The 18,000-nt window shown below is 39.0% G+C and overlaps 1 protein-coding gene across 1 annotated transcript in view; it reads left to right on the forward strand.

The window, feature by feature from the left end:
* The first annotated feature begins 1,112 nt into the window (after positions 1–1,112).
* The window catches only part of ARSJ (arylsulfatase family member J), a 42,456-nt gene continuing 25,568 nt past the window's right edge, over positions 1,113–18,000 (forward strand). Inside the window, exon 1 of the mRNA XM_088132926.1 lies at positions 1,113–1,939. Coding sequence (XP_087989052.1) covers positions 1,617–1,939 — 323 coding nt within the window. The 5' untranslated portion in view covers positions 1,113–1,616. The remainder of the gene's footprint in view (positions 1,940–18,000) is intronic.

Below are 18,000 nucleotides of genomic sequence, written 5' to 3' on the forward strand. Positions count from 1 at the left end.
TTTTACCTTACTTTATTTAATTAACCCATCTCCCTGGATTTGTACAGCAGATTGCACCACAAACCGAACACATTAGCTAAGTTCACACAACATACAAAACAACAAATCCTAGCCAAACTAGTTTAGCTGTGCAAATGGTTCGGTTCCTATCGAATGCTTGCTTCGTTAGGTGACCCAGGAAAGTTATTTTTCTAGTCTTGGGATTATATTAAGAGGCTGTACAGGGTTCTAATTTATCTCTTTCATTTCTGGTTGGCATGTTAATAAAGCCATGTTTACTTTACATTTAGCTTTTGGCATGTTATATGAACTCTGCCATGGTGTTTAACATCCCTATGAAACCAGTAGGGAAGTTCATGTAAACTGGAGTGTGTCTGACACCTATCTGACACGTATCTGACTTCTCTCTTTTTTAAGAAGTACAGATGAGACCATGGAAGGCTGGACCATAAAAAAGGGAGAACCAGGAAAAGTGTTTGCCTGTGAATTTTGATGTTGGAAAAATGTTGTGAATTCCTTGGACCATAAGATGAAAATGCAATTCAGTACTTGATAATGTTAAAGTATACTGCTCACTGGATTGCTAATAATTTGAACACCTAAGAAGAAAGCAAGGGATGCTGGAGAAGACCCTTATGCTTGGAAAAACCCAAGGCAACAGAAAAATAGGCAACAACATTCCTGCATAATTCCTCCTCCAACTATTTATAATACAGTATTTTTTCAAGGCTTCAAAAAGACCTCCTGCACCCTTTACACATTTTTGTTGCAGTAAATGGGAAACACTACATTAATTTCTGTTTCTAATTTGATTCTAGTTTTAACTGTTTGAGTTGTTGTATCTAGTTTTTTTTTTAATTAAAAAAAAAGAATTATTTTTGGATTGCCCGGGTGCTACTACATTTTGAAAGTCCTCCCAAGAACCATTTGCTAAGCCAGCACTTTTCTCCTCCGTCAATTCCAGCAGGGAACGGAGGGCGTGCACGCGCCTGGACCGACGAAGGCAGGCGGGCGTTTTGTTTGGCTTTTCTCGCCAGCGATGGGCGGGAGAAAGGGAGGCGGGAGGGAAAGGAAAGGAAAGGAAGCGGGAGTTGTTCGCCGGCGCTCAGGCGGCAAGAGGCGAGCGATGACCTCGCGGGTTGCTCCTTCCCTCTCTTGAGAGAAACGCAATTTTGGTGGAGGAGATTCTTTTGGCGGAAGAAATTCGGGAAGTCGACCAAACAATCTCAGGGGGTGCGCGCGGAAGTTTTCCCCGAGCCTGTCCTGTCAGCGGTGGGGCAGCGGCAGATGCTTCCAGTTTGCCAGCTGCTGGCAGGCGAGAGCTCCGTTGCTGCGTTTCCTAGCTTAGGATGAATCGGGGAGCGGTCAGTGTTGGTGGCTGGAAGCTGCCGGGCGAGTCGGGCATGGTTTAAGATCGCCGGGACCACCCCGACGCCTCCTCTCCCGTGCCACCGTGGACACTCCCGGGAACCGTTTGCCATGGGCTCTCCTTCACTCCACCACCTCCTCTTTGGGAAGACTTCTTGAGTCCTAACTTCTCCTCCCACCGCAGGAACCTTCTGTCCTAGAGACGCAGAAGGGACGTGCAGCGTTTAACTCGGCTCTGCCGAGGGAAGATGCGAGTCGGGGGGTTGCTGGCCGGCTTCTCCGTGCTCAGCCTCCTCACTCAAGGCTACCTAGCGCGGGAAACGGTAGAAGACCCCGGGAAACCGGACGGGGCAGCCAAGTTGGAAGAAGACTTCGAGACACGACCTTCCTCTTTCCAGCCGCACCTCATCTTCATTCTGGCGGACGACCAGGGCTTCAGAGACGTTGGTTACCATGGCTCAGAGATCAGGACGCCCACCCTGGATAAACTGGCCGCAGAGGGAGTTAAGCTAGAGAATTATTATGTCCAACCAATGTGCACGCCGTCCAGGAGTCAGTTCATCACTGGAAGGTATGTGTGTGTCTGCGTGTCTGTCTGCGTGTGTGTGCGCGCGCGCGCGCGCTCTTGGTCATTAACTTCATCGCAGTGACTTGATCTGAAAAAGCATGTTTATTTTATTTAGTTAATAGATTAGCCTTTAAAAAACTAAGTGTGGCACATATGTATGCTTATGGGCTCTTTTATTTCTCAAGCAGCCTCTAAAACCATTTTACACAACACAAATTTGTGGACATCCTAAACATTAATTTAGCACAATTCTAAATATGACTGCTCAGAATAAAGTCCCATTGAGTTCAATGGGTGGGCTGATTTCCAGGTAAATGGGAATCTTATTTTGCTCAGGAGAGAATCTGATGAAGCCATTTTCTCTTTAAAGCATCACAACACATTGTTAGTATTTGTTACAGACTAACATACCACACCTGGAAGCAGGGGGTTAATGGGAACACAAATCAGTAGCTTTATTCTGTTAAATCGATTCTTTCTTAGGTAGGTGTTGGGACTTAAAATTACTCATTACATAATATTTGGATAGCACCTAATTTACATAGATGTAGTTCAATCTTTTTGTCATTCTGTTCATGTGAATAATATCAGCTAGATAGCATTGTTCTTTATTTTTTTAAAACAATCTTTATTTTTAGAAAGTACAAAATATAAGAAAATTACTACAGTATACAACAATAAAAACATTAAACTAAACAATCCATAAAATAAAAAGAAATCAAAAAAGAAATAAAACCAGAAGAAACCTACCTTATATATTAAATTTATAGTCACTAGCTTACAAAAAATACCATATAATACTACATTATAATTAGATAGAAAATATTATTGTAAAATATCATAAAATCTATGCCAAAGAAGGACATATTTTTCATCCTTTGATTAGTACAAAATATTGGCTTTTCCAGGATAGATAAGTTACACATTTCCAAAGCCAGTCTTTACTATCTGGAATAATATCACTTTTCCAGTTTCTCAGTGGGATCACTTTAGCCACCATCATGCATGGTTCAACCATAATTCCTCATAGACAGGTATTCCAGAGCTTTGGTATGTAACTGAAGATCACATTAATATCTTTAACATTTAAAGATTTCCCATAAAACTACTTATATACATTAAAATACAATTCCCCAAAAAGTGTCAAAGATTCACAGGACCATATCATATGGGTCAATAACTCTCAATTTTTTAACATCTCCAACAGAAAAAATCTGATGTCCATCCTTTAGAGTACATCCTTTGGGGAGTCCAGCACACTCTAAACACATTTTTTGATTAGTCAATCTTAAAGGAAATCAACCCTGATTGCTCATTGGAAGGATTGATAATGAAGCTCAAGCTCAGATACTTTGGTCACCTAATGCGAAGAGAGGACTCTTTGGAAAAGACCCTGATGCTGGGAAAGATTGAAGGCAAAAGGAGAAGAGGATAGTAGAGGATGAGATGGTTAGATAGCATCACTGAAGCAATGAGCATGAAACTGAGCACTCAGGGAGGCAGTGAAGGACAGGAAGGCCTGGCGCAATATGGTTCATGGAGTCACGAAGAGTTAGACATGACTTAATGACTGAACAACAACAACAAAATCTCAAATCTATCAATACCATTTAAACATTTTTTAAGAACATGAAGCTATTGATGGGGCAATATTGGAGATTCCAGTTATTTAGTCCATGTTTGATATATTCCAGTAGTATCTGCTTTAACAATATCCTTGAACTTTTGATAATGATATGTTGAGGCTTTAACTTCTGTCATGGATTCCATCAAATAGGAAAACATCACAGGTGCCCTTGAGGCGGCCAATGTTTCTGGACAAAATGAGCCATTAAATGTGTTTAAGTTGAAAATACTGCCACTATTGTGAGCTTGGAATACCCAATTCACTTTGAAGTCAGGAAAAATCCTTAAAATAATCATTACATAAGAATTTATTTAAAGTCGCTATCCTGGCTTCACCGATACTTTCTAATAAAAGATTTTACCACCTATTTTTAAAGTAGAATTTTTCCAAAGAGTTAAAGATTCATGAGTCTCATTATCAAAACCCAGTTTGCACCCCAATATGGCCCAAAGATGGAAATAAGTCACCTTTTCTACTATACTGTATGTTCTAAGAACTTACCGTGACTGCAGAAGGTATAAATAATAATTTTCTAACAAAGCCTATAAAGGATGATGATGATGCACTAAAATTTCACTCCACATACTTATGGCTGATATAATCTAAGCCCAATTATATTTTGCAAATCAGATAAATTAAAACCACCCTCCTCAAATTGTAATCTCAGTTTAGCTAATAGCCTTGGTGGGCTACAATCCCAAATAAATTTCCTAAGTAATCTATCAATGTGAAGAAAATATTTATTTGCTGTTACACTGGGATACTTTTAAGTACATAAATCAGATAAGGGACAATATTCATTTTAATAAAATCAATTTTACCCCTAGGACATAATGGGATTTTAATCTGTCTATTTACATTGAATTAATTTTTTCTAAAAGTTTCAACATACTTATTTCCACATATTTAGAATTATTTTGGGGAATATAAAGCCCCAATTATTGAATATGATCAGTGGAAATCACAAAACTCAACTCTTTACATTCTTTACATATCTGTATTGATATGTTAGAGCTAAGGGAAGTGAGCAAGATTTATCCCAGTTAATCTTATAGCCAGAGTATTTTCTGAAATACTATACGACCGGTATAAACGTAGAGAGGTACTTATACAAAATTGCCAAAGTATCATTGGAATATAAAAGTAATATGCACTCAATCCTACCAAAGTAATGCCCACACTGTCAAAGATTGCCTTACTACTAGTTAAAGGATCAGATTAAAAAGTAAGCGTGAAACTGGGCAGCCAAGTACCACATTGTTACTCAAAGGAGATTAAAATTATTTTATTTCTGATGACTCTAGTGTAGAGTTGCAAATTATAAATCTTAATCCAATGAACAAAATCCCTTAGAAAGCCATGCCTAATCACTTGCTTTGAAAATTTAATCCAAACAAAATCAAAGGCTTTTTCTGCAACTAAAGATACTAGTACAGCAAAGTCCATTCTGTCTTTAGCTATAGCTAATCAATCTATTAATACACGTAAATTGTCTGATGCTTGTTGATTTTTTTATAAGCCTGACTGGTAGAGGTGGTTACCTTCTGCAACCACCTACCCAATAAAGTTGTTAAAATCTTACTATCCACATTAATTAGTGAAATAGGCTAGTGTATAATTTCGAATCTTTACCTGGCTATAAAATCAACCTTAGATATACCTTGTAGAACAATAACATCATTCCTGACCTGATTTTATTAATCCTAATCTCTCTTCCTTAGAAGGAAGGATAAATCAGGGCCTTTGTACCAGAAGGTTTTCATTTTCAAAGTCAAATAAAAGTTTCAAGTGAATGAATGAAGGCTAAGGTTGTTCCACTTTGTTATCATCTTCAGATCTTAACTCCTATTTGCAAATAGTCAGAATATCACTCATACGCTAAAATTTGTGGTTGTGAAAGACTGTTGAAAAAAAATCCCTGTAGTCCAGGCATGTTGTAGTAGAAATTAATGAAAACTTAATCAGATATTTTAATATGCTTGCCATTCCTTTGCAATATTATATGCATGTTCATGTTACTGTCATCATAAAAAATGGATTAAAAGTTCTTATTTATGTTATTTTGTATTATATAAAACCATACTATTACCATAAAACCATACTGATATAAAAAAGTATGTTCATTAAAACACTTCATAATTTACAGTCCCAAAAGCAAAAACAATTGATTCTGATTTTGTGAATTCTGCAATGTACAGTATCTCTTTTCTCTTGTATATAATCCTGTGTTAGTGGCATTCTAATTTATGACAAGTTATTATTATAGGTGTATTATTGTCATGTCTTTTGGATAAATGTTTGCATGTTGTAGTTTGTGGTTTCTGACTTAGAGAAGTTAGAAATTCATTCCCATTGTCATTGGAACAATTAAAAGTATGCTCTCTGTTGGAATTAATGTGCAATCTGTTGTACAATTTTCATCATTCATTCTGACAGTGATGCACAGATGTCCTGTTTGAATGATATGCTTAACTGAATCATATTGTATGAAATCAAAATAGAGTTAATTTACTTAGCAAATTTAAATCCAGATTTGTTCGGCGCTATACTAATCACACATACCACTTCTCAGTAAATTTAGTCTTTTGTCCATATTATGCGAAGTACTTATCTGAAGATTAATGGGAACTTCCAATGTCCATAATTGAGACAAAATTCTAGGCACTCTGTTTCTGTGATAGTTTTAGTTTTACACACCTATAGCCATACTGGGGGAGGGGGCAGGAATGAGCGATGGACAGATATGACAAGGGGAAGTCCAGCCCCCTTGAAACCCTGACTGTGGTAGTAGGAATTCCAACTGCAAAATTGATTTAATTAAAAAAAAGGCTTCATCAAAATATAAATATATATAATGTCAGGAAATGGGCAATGCATGATTGTCCAATATGTTCCAGTTTATGTTATAATAAAATCTGGCATATGAGGGGCTGTTTTCCTGAACCGTTTCCAAATAAATCATCCATCTTACTCACAAATGAATTAAAATAAAGGTTAAGTCATTGCTTCATTACATTTACTATATCATTCATGCACACATATTTTGAAAGATTTGTTCTTAATACTAAAATGCTGTACCATTGCAAAAGTCTGTTTCAATGAAAATGTTATCCCAGTGCACATGTAGAGAAAATTAACATGGTGCATATATTTATAAATCCACATTTTCTTACATTAGCATCAGCAAGGTTCTTTTAAATTTAAACAGGAAGGCATTTCTACTTGTGTTGGAATAGCTGGGAAAAAAGTGAGATACAGAGATAGTGAGGCACTAGTTCAGCAGATCAGATTTCCCATTCAGATTCTGCTTCTTCAGGGCTGCATGATCATTATTATGGAGTGCTTTACTCTAGTGATGAACTGTCCCTGTTAAAATTAAAGAAACAACATCACCAGGGCTCAGAAGAGGACAAAGTAACTGAGAGTCATAGAAATGAAGATGGCCAGTCTAACTTGCTAACCATAAAGCACACATTGTTTAAATTAGACGAGAAAGCTAAAACAAATAGAGTGGGGAAGGGAGATTGTGCTTTTAAAACTAATCTATTCTGTGGATGATTATAAAAACCCAACTACTATGCTTTCAGAAATCATTTTAAAAACCCTGAAATTTGCCTTAAATTTCATTCTGACCGACTGACCGACTTTCTCTTTCTTTCTTTCTTTCTTTCTTTCTTTCTTTCTTTCTTTCTTTCTTTCTTTCTTTCTTTCTTTCTTTCTTTCTTTCTTTCTTTCTTTCTTTCTTTCTTTTTACAATATACTACCCTGGCATAATTTGAATTTCTGTTCTTTGTTTATTTTTTGCCATCTTATTTTCAGAGCAAGACACAATCCATGAGAAAGCAACAGAGAACAAGCAGAAGTTTATCTAATTTGAAATGTGGCATCTAAAATCTATTTGATAAGATCTACAATTCTGGAGTCCTTGGGGTTTTCTGAGCTTGGTTGTTTTCTTGCAAGAAAAGGACTCCACAGTTCAACCCTGAGCTACATATATTCTCTTCTATTGGTATTTACAATTTTGCCAAATTTCAAAGAAACCCAATAAAAATTGATACAGGGGCAGCACATCAAAGTACAGAATTAACACACTTGCCATTTTTACTCCAGGTGGTTTGGGATAATGGACATTATATTTAGTTCTGAAAATTGGTAAAAAATAAGGTTCTCCTGCTCAACTAAATCATGTTTTCTTTTTCTTTTTCTTTTTCTTTTTCTTCCATAGAGTGTCACAGGGAATATCATGGCTTGTACAATTCTGATCTTTGTAGGTATAGACACATCACGGCGTTGGAATATCTTTTCCAAGGCCTTGATGGTTGCCTTACCAAGTGCTAGTCTACGACGTATTTCTTGACTGCTTGTTCCTTTACTGTTGATGGCTGATCCTGAAAGGCAGAAGCTATCCACCATTTTGATATCTTCATTGCCAATTCTGGTTGTTCTACCTATTGTCAAGACTGGTTGTTCTACCTATTTTCATTAATTTGGTCTTCTTTATATTTAATTTAGTCCCATTTTTTCACTGTGCTTCTTGACTTTTAATAGTAGACCTAGCAGATCCTTTGCATTTACAGCTATCAGGATAGTGTCATCAGCATAGTGCAGGTTATTGATGTTTCTTCCTCCAGTTTTAAAACCAAGATCATCTTCTTCCAATCCAGCTTCCTGTAATATATATTCTGCATATAGGTTGAATAAATAAGGGGAAAGTATGCAGCCTTGGTGCACTCCTTTGCCAGTCTGTTTTACCATGTTCTATCCAGATTGACCTGTATAAGTTTCTCATGAGGACAATGAGATGTTCTGGGATTCCCATTTTTCTGAGCACACTTCACAGCTTGATGTGATTAACACAATTGATGTGATTGACACAATCAAAGGCTTTTCTATAATCAATTAAGCCCATACTGACTTCTTTTTGGTATTCTTTGGCTTTTTCAGTTATCCAGTGTACATCAGCAGTAATGTCTCATGTTCCTCAGCCTTTTCTAAAGCCATCTTGAACATCTGGCATCTCTTTTTCCATGTAGGGCTCTAATCTGCATTGGATGATCCTAAGCATTATTTTGCTAGTATGTGAAATTAAGGATATTGTATGATAGTTTGCACATTCTGTTGCATGTCCTTTTTTTGTTATTGGAATGTAGATTGACCTCTTCCAATCTTCCAATCCCTCAGGTAACCCAATCCCATGCCATGTAGGGCTTTAAAGGTGATAACCAACACCTTGAATTGGACCTGGAAGCAAACTGGGACCCAGTGCAGCTCGCACAGGAAAGGTGTGATGTGTGCCATATTTGGTGCTTCCAAAATTGCCCGCGCAGCTTCATTTTGAACCAGTTGTAGCGTCCAGATACTCTTCAAGGATAGCCCCATGTAGAGTGCATTGTAATAGTCTATACAGGAGATAACTAGGACATGAGTGACTGACTGGAGGGCCTCCAGATCCAGGAAAGGGCGTAACTGGCGCACAACGCATAGTTGAGCAAAGGCCCTCTTGGCCACAACTGCCACCTGCTCTTCAAGCAGGAGTTGTGGGTCCAGGAGGACCCCCAGATTATGCACCGGATCTGTTTAGGGCAGTGCAACCCTGTCCAAAACCAAAGATGGTAAGTTCTCGGATACAGAGAAGCCTCTAATCCACTCCGTCTTACCAGGGTTCAGCTGAAGCCTGCTGTTCCCCATTCAGACCCCCACAGCCTCCAGCCACCACAAAAGGGTAGTCACAGCACCACTCAAATCACCTGGGATGGAGATGTATAACTGGGTATCATCTGCATATTGATGATACCTCATCCCATGGTGGCGGATGATCTCATCTATTGGTTTCATGTAGATGTTAAAAAGGAGTGGGGAAAGTACCAAACCCTGCAGCACCTCACAAAAGAGGGGTCGTAGGCTGGTCCTCTTGCTCCCTATCAACACTGATTCGGACCGGCCCTGGAGGAAGGAGGTGAAGGATCTATATAAATGATGTAGATTTAATAGCATGACATATTTAGATTTATAATAATTTTTGACAAAGCCATTTAAGGATACAAAGAATATTTAACAATAATTATCTAAAAGGATAAATGTTGTTACAGTAATTGGATAAGAGAGTAAGAAAAAAATTGAGACAAATGGATGGTTCTTATAAGGGAGCTCCGTATTAGAATTATGCTATTTAGTGGCTCATGAGAGAGCAAGATGTAAGCGGCTCTAGAAATGTCAGCAAATATTCATAATAGTTATATCCAAAGCAAACAAACATCCAGAATTTAGTAAAAACAAATTAATGGGAAATAAAATAATAGATGCATATCACCATAAATCAATACAAAATAAGAAGTAATGGGACAAAACCAAGAACACTCCTTATTTTAACAGTAAACAAAGTTAAATTTGTGGCAAGTTATTGGAGACAGTTTTAAAGGGTGGGTGGGTGGGTGGGTGGGTTGGTTGATTGGTTGGTTGATTGGTTATGTGCCATCAAGTCAGTGTCAACTCTTTCTGACCATAGATTTTATCCAGGAGCATCTGTTCCAATGTGGTCCTTCAAGTCTTGCAATAGTGCACCTGTCACTGCTGTAAATTGAGTTCATCCACTTTGCTGCTGGTTGTCCTCTTCCTATTTTTCCTTCCCTTTTCCCAGCATTATAGAGTTCTCTAAGGAGACAGGTCTTTCCATAATGTATCCAAAGTATAATTTTGAGTCTGGCCATTTGTGCTTCAAGTGAGAACTCTGGGTTGACTTGTTTGAGGATCTATTTGTTTGTTTGTTTTGACTATCCATGGTATTGTCAGGAGTCTTCTCCAACACAAATTTCAAAAACGTCAGTGCTCTTTTTATCCTGCTTCTTCAAAGTCCAACTTTCGCTTCCGTACAATATTACAGGGAAACCACTGCCTGCATGATTCTGATATTTGTAGATATAAACACATCCCATCATCCGAATATCTTTTCCTGGACTCTCAAGTGCTAGTCTGTGGTGTATTTTTTGACTGCTGGTTCCTTTACTGTTGATAGTTGATCCTAAAAGGCAGTAGCTATCCCCCACTTCAGTATCTTCATTGTCCGATCTGAGGCTGGTTGTTTTACCTGTTGTCATTAGTTTGATCTTCTTTATATTTAATCTTAGTTCCATTTTTTTCAATGTGCTCCTTGACTTTAGTTATTACAGCTTGCAGAATATTTGTATTTTCAGCTATCAGAATAGTGTCATGACCATAGCACAGTTTATTGATGTTTCTTCCCTCAGTTTAAAAACCACACTCATCTTCTTCCAATCCATCTTCCCTCAATACATATTCTGCACATTCTGTAGGTTAAATAAATAGGGGGGAAGTATACAGCCTTGTCTCACTCCTTTGCCAGCCTGAAAGTGTCTGTTTTACCATGTTCTGTCCATATTGTGGCTTCCTGGCCTGTCAAATGAGGACAATGAGATATTTTGGGATTCCCATTTTTCTAAGGACATACCAGAGCTTCACATGATTGATACAATCAAAGGCCTTTCTATAATCAATGAAACACATATTGACTTCTTTTTGGTATTCTTTGGCTTTCTCAGTTATCTGGTGTACATCAGCAATAAGCGGGGGTGGGGAGCAAATAATACCAAAAAGTAATGAAAAATGAAAAATTGTTCTAACTGTGAGCTGCCCAGAGTCACCCTCTGGGGGAGATGGGTGGCATACAAATTTAATAAATAAATAAATAAATAGAACACAACTTTTATTTAAATAGTTCTGAATCAAACAGAACTGGACATAGGCATGCCACTGAAATCAGTGGATGTAACTCTATTATGTTTATTACTTTCATTAATTACATTCATATCTTACATTTCCTTTAGGTTCACAATACAATATACATAGCCGTACACCCCTCCACTCCTTGCAATTTTATTCTCGCAGTCTCTTTATGAGCTAGAGAATAGCCCAGAGTCATCTACCACATTTCATATTTGACTGGGTACTTTAAGTCTATTTAACTAATGTTAACTTCAGCAGCCTAATTATGAGCATATTACTACTAAGTCTTAATCCATTCCAATGAATTTAGCAAAATGTCTATTGTTGTAGCTTATTCCACTTCTGCTGCTAAAGTAGGGTTATAAATATAATATTATTTATTTATCAGTTATATAAAGAGAGAGTAAAGTGGGTCTTAGACAATATAATTTTAATGCTGCATAATCTTGGATATTATTTGGAAGCTAAATATTCATGCTAATATTGCTTGGCAGGATTATGATTTTCTTCCTCAAGAATGTTCATTTTATGTCATTTGGCAGAACTCATCTGATCCACTGGAACTATATAAATTATGTCAAAAGACAATTATTTAGTGCAAATATGTGTTCACTTTTACTTTATGTTCTAAAATAGCTACAACATAGTCCCCTTTTGTAAGGATGCTTCTGATGGCTCATAGTAAGAAAGTTTCATCAGTACTCTTTTTAAAACTGAATAATGGACATTCAGGTTTTTTGGAAGCTTATAACAACATGCAATATATTAGAGCTTTCACCCATTTTTCAGTTCATAAGAAGTGTCAGTCATACTTGTAATGGTACAATGGATCCTTCCAATTCCTCTCACTTATTTGTACATGAGTTTCTTACAGTATAACCATGAATGGAATACTTGAAAAAGTTCATTAGTTCTTCAGTAGCTGAACATAAGGGATCCTAATCTATTTCAAATCAAAATGCTTTTTCATTATATGTCTTCCTTTTAAATTTAGAACCCTTCAGTTTAATCTGTCCTCTAGCATTTTGTCATTTTGGTTTCAGTTCCATTCCTGACCACTGAATAACTCAAAATAGCTTTTGTATCTTAGCAATATTCTCTTTTTTTTTCTGAAAAATTTCTTTCATTATGAGAACCCCCAGGATATTGACTAGACCCTTTACTGCTGCTACTCCCTGTTTTGTGGTCTTAACTCAAGAATCTTTAGGTTCAAAGGTCTGTTTTGTCTCCCATGCAACTTTTTCTAGTCAGTACAAATATGATTCATGTTTAAAAGTTATTTGGGACATCTTTCATTATTTGTTATCTCTGCTCATTGTGCTAGCTAAAAGAAACATTCCAAAAGAAATATATACTGTAAATTTTATCCATTTGGATGATGCAGCAAAGAAAAAGCAATGAAGTGCTGGATATAAAGGCAGGATGTAGAAGGCTAGTTCAACCATTTTGACACTGAAAATATTGTACAAACTCTAGCTGAAAGGTGATTCACATATTGCCTTTTCAGACTGTGAGTGGAACAAATATTATGCAAATCTGAAAAAAAATATTATGCAAAAGAACTACTCCATAATTCACAGTGGACCGATTAATGTTGATGGGATGGTGGCATATAGCTATTAATGCAAGACAGGGTGGGAACCAATTTGAAGGTAGAACTTGACTAGGATTAGTTTCATCTGAGTCTAAGGTATGGAGGAGAGATGACTGTCAGATTGGTATCAAGAGATTTTACTGTGATTTAATATCCTAGTATCTTTTTAACAATGGCTCTGTCAAGGCCATCAGGTAAAAGTTCTGTTTCTTTTTATGGTAGTTCCAAGGAGTTTAGCTGACAGAACATGTTCCTCCATTTCACTGGAAATTTGCTCACCTACAATCAGAATCTGAAGGTACATTATACAGCAACTTTTCTAAAGCCAAGAATATATAAAACTAGTTAATACCTACAGTATGTATGTTCCTTGAAGGTTGGGGGGAGGACATAAATGTAATGAATGAACTAAAATATAAAGATCATTGAAAAACAGCTAATATATCGCATGTAACCATTTCTGTTTGGGAGTCTTTGGAGTTTATTTATTACCTATGCATGCCTCATGTACTTTTTTTTTTTTTTTAATCTTTTTCTTCCACCCGTTACTATTGTACAATGATTTGAAAGGCTAAAAGAGCCTATTATTATCATTAATCATCCTAAGAAAGGCAATTATTGCAAAACGTTTGGAAAATGCTTAGCTATATCTAATCAAATGAATACTGAGAGAGGGAAATAGAAAATTAATTGCTCTTATGGAGCTCCGAATGATGTTACCTAATTGAATTCACCTCTTCTTCAAATCAGTCCATGCTTGGCTGACTTACTACAAGCCTTGGGATTTAGTTTTCTGGTTACTGCAAGTTTGTCTTTGCCACCGCGTTGTAACGCAGGAACCTTTGGTTTGAACCCAATATGAGATAAGAATGAACTTTTCTTCAGAAAGCAGAATTTTGATTCATAGGTAGTGTATCCTAGATTCAAATCTGTCTGTATAATAAGTAGTTTTGTTGGACTCGGCTTGTTAGACATAAGCAATGTTCCATTAAACAGGGTGGAACATGTCAGTTTTATGGCACCAGAACCATTTAAGCTTACTATTGAACTCCTTTCTTCCTATACTTGTGAACTTTCCACTATATGAAGCAAACTGTATTGTATAGAAGAGAACCAGATGTGTGTTGGATTATAAGACAGAGGTACTTTGCTTTTGGGATACATTGTATTTGAAATATAGTACTTTAGTTCATTAGATTTTACTTGGCCACTGCCAGGCAGTGGGGAAGGCAGGAAGTGGTTTCACCCAATGGGAAAGGGCTGGGGGTTGGCTCAGGAAGGAATAGTTCACATTGAAACTGGTTGCTAAAAGGCTTGCTTTTGCTGGCTTCATGCAAAGGGGCTTCTTGGTGTGAAGGCCAGGCCGGCATGCCTCATTAGCAGCGGGAGCAAGAAGATAGAAAGGTGAGCTGGGACAGTGGAGCGCAGGGTGGCAGGGGTCTCGGAGTACAGGGTGGCAAGGGCGACTGCAGCTGGGACTGGGCTGCGGCAGCTGTGGCTTCCTGGGGCGTGGCAAGTAGCCACAGAGCCACGCAGTTCTGGGGCTGCTTGCTGCCCCTCAAGGCAGGGTGCAAGGTGGCCAGAAGGGCAGAGTTGGTGGGGAGATAGGCAGGTGGGAAGAGTTGGAGGCAGTCCCTTACCTTACTGAGGCTCAGGGCTGGGAGGGACTGAGCCCAGAATGGCTTGGATTGGGCTGGGTCCTCAGGAAACGACCGGTGACATTCACTTAATGACAGCAAGGGGGATTGCCAGGGTTGCTGTGGCTAAGCAATGCAGTCACACGACATCTAGCTTTATGACAACGTTACTTGGTGACAGAAATTCCAGTCTCAATTGTTGTCGTAAGTCAAGGACTACCTGTACTGCAAATGGAATAAGTTATATGCAGTCATATTGAAACTATTTCAGTAGAGTTTTAAGATCACTAGTGGTGATGGCACCAGGTTAGAAACTAGGAGATCATGAGTTCCAGTCCTGCCTTAGGCACAAAGCCAGCTAGGAGACCTTCAGCTAGTCATTCTCCCACAGCCCTGGGAAGGAAGCAATGACAAACCACTTACAAAAAAACCTTGCCAAGAAAACTGTAGGGAATTGTCCAGGCAGTTGTCAGGAGTCGACACTGATTTGAAGGCAAAACAACAAAACAACAAAACCCACCCTAACTCTAATCTGACTCTCTGTATACTTCCAGTTGACATTCCAGAGCCCCTTAGCCTGAACTCCTTGCTAGTGAATTTTGTGCCTTGTATAGTTGGACAGTGATTCATAGAGCTCTTCATTCAAGGTATGAGCTGAACCATTATATGACCACTGAGATGCATTAATTTAGGATTTAAAGATAAGATCCTATCTCTGCCTTTCTGTCCCTACCCAGTGCCAAGATACAGCCTGAAATCAATCTGAAAATGTGCTACAAAAATTCAGTATTTTTTTCTCTAAATTTCAGCAGCATGATCTTAGGGTGTTGGAGGGCATACGCTGCAGATTAGTTGCCCTGGCCCTCAATTAAAACAATTATCCTTACCAGCCAAGGCCATTGTATGTTAGCTCCATGATCCATCAAATAATTTGTGCACCTTTTCCAAATTACTAATTCCCTAGGGTTGCCTGCACTTAGCCCCTTGTGTGTGTATGGGTTTATTATGCTGCAAATAGTGATCTATATACTACTGAAACTCTCAGTGTTTGTCTGTTTGTAACTTTGAATTGGGCAAAACCATGCATCATAGGGCAACAATTTTTGAATCAATCTACCACAAATGGGCTAATTTAAAGAATGCATCCAAAATCTGGGACCCATTACTCCCATGGGATTGAAATTTGGCAAAGTTGTGGCCACTTCAGCACCACTGCACCTTCCAACTACACTCCCCAGAAACCTGTAGGTTGTGTGGTACATGGGAAGATGGGAGGGGCATATCCCTACCCTCTTTCCTGCCTCCCTCTGGCCCCTGAGGCCAAATGGCTGGTGTCAGACAGGTGACTGGCTGCTTTGGAACCAAGGCCAAAATCTGAAATCTCTTAATGGCAGTTGGTGGTGAAGGAAGGACAATGGAGCCACTCAGATACCTGCTGGCGAGGTAGGGCTGGCTGGGGGTCACTGGCAGTCAACAGGTGAGCCCTCTTCCACCTTGGAGGGAGGGGGTCCTCAGGGCCGTGCCAGGATGGGGAGTGCAGTTTTCCTCGTGGTCTGCAGTTCCCTTTGTTCCCCTCCCACCAGCAAAGTGGCAGGCACTTCTGCGGGTCAGCCAAGGAGGAGGAGGGATGATTTCTGACACTCCCTGGCAGCTTCCCACAAGCAAAGTAAATGGGGAAGCCAGCAGGAAGTCAGAAATTACTCCTTCCTTTTTTGCCCACTCTTGGTCATTCTGTTTTTCTGTTTAGGTAAGGAAATATCTCTGAAAGGATAACCCAATCACAGGTTGACTAGTTTGTATATATTTCTTTTATATGTACTGTATTGCTTTGGGGACCAGAGAGTGACAGATATCTATGTCTATGTCTATATCTATATCTATATCTATATATCTTGCATCCACCTACATGATCTCTTCTTTTTAAATATATGATGCTGTAGGCTTCATATATTCTCACCTTTTCTGCTTATTTTTCAACCATGGTGCTGAATGGCTTTATGCAGTGATATAGCCATAGTGATGATACCTCAAAAGCCCCATTTTTCCAAGAATTCATATTGATATTAGGGGAAGTATAGATTCATTAACCTCATAGTAATAATTCTGGCAATTCAAAAGTACTGAAAAGGAATACACCAAAATACAGTGGTACCTTGGTTCACGAATTGGTCGTGACCTGAATCAAATTTTCCCATAAGGTTCAATGTAAATACTGTTAATCTGTTCTGACCCCTCCGAATTTGGTCGCGACCCGATTTTGGTCGCGTCCCGAATCAAATTTTCCCATAAGGTTCAATGTAATTACAGTTAATCCATTCTGAACCATATGTATTTTTTTTAAAAAACCACAAAAATATGAAACAAAATACAGCACGAAGAGAGAGAACGCTAACCTTGCTCGACGCGACTTCTGGCATGGAGGACAGGAAGGAGGGTGGGGAGGCGGTTATTGCTTGGAGGGAGAGTCCCCCTCCCTACAGGAAACCACAACCACGTGTCACGGGAGGGAAAATGGCCGCGGATCCTGTTCGTCACCCGATCCGGCGTTTGCGAACGGAAGCAAAATTTTGCGAACGGTGCTGTTCGTGACCCGAATTGGTTGTGAACAGAAGCATTCATGACCCGAGGTACCACTGTATTCAGGTTATTTTGAAAATAAAATTTGAATTGAAATCACAAATATTTTTATTAAGAATTATTCTAGAGATATAAGTGAAAAGTATCACAATTTATTCAAATAAATGCGGACAGCAGAAAGAATCAATTTGGCACAATATTGGAAAACATAAACCTTGCCAATGATATTAAACTGAGACCTAAATTGGAGAATATGTGGCAATGGAGAAATTGACAATATATATTTACAGTGGTACCTCTACTTACGAACTTAATCCGTTCCGTGACTCTGATCACAAGTCGAGTTGGTCGCAAGCCAAAGTAAATTTTCCCATAAGGTTCAACGTAATTACCGTTAATCCGTTCCAGCGTCTGCAGACCACGCGTCAGGGGCGGAAAAACGGCCGCTGACCATGTGGCAGGGCGGAAAAAATGGCCACGGACCACGTGTCAGGGGTGGAAAAACGGCTGCAGACTACGTGGAATGGGCGGAAAAATGGCCGCGGACCACGTGGAACGGGTGGAAAATGGCTGCGGACCACGTGGAATGGGTGGGGAAATGGCCACAGACCACGTGGAACGGGCGGAAAATGGCCACGGACCACGTGGAACGGGCGGGAAAATGGCTGCGGACCATGTGGCACGGGCGGAAAATGGCCACAGACCACGTGGAACGGGAGGAAAATGGCTCGTAAGTCAAGGTGAGTTTGTAAGTAGAGGTAAATTTTTGGGGCCGGAGCTGATCGTATCTCGAAAATTTCGTAAGTAGGGGCGTTCGTAAGTAGAGGTACCACTGTACAACAGGAGTCTAACCAAATTCAGGCAGGAATGGTTCCTTTATAGACAACAT

This window comes from Python bivittatus, unplaced genomic scaffold (genome assembly GCF_059951505.1).
Source record: "Python bivittatus isolate LINGU-HERP-01145 unplaced genomic scaffold, Pbiv_v1 ctg000070_np1212, whole genome shotgun sequence".
In the NCBI taxonomy this organism is placed as follows: Eukaryota; Metazoa; Chordata; class Lepidosauria; order Squamata; family Pythonidae; genus Python; species Python bivittatus.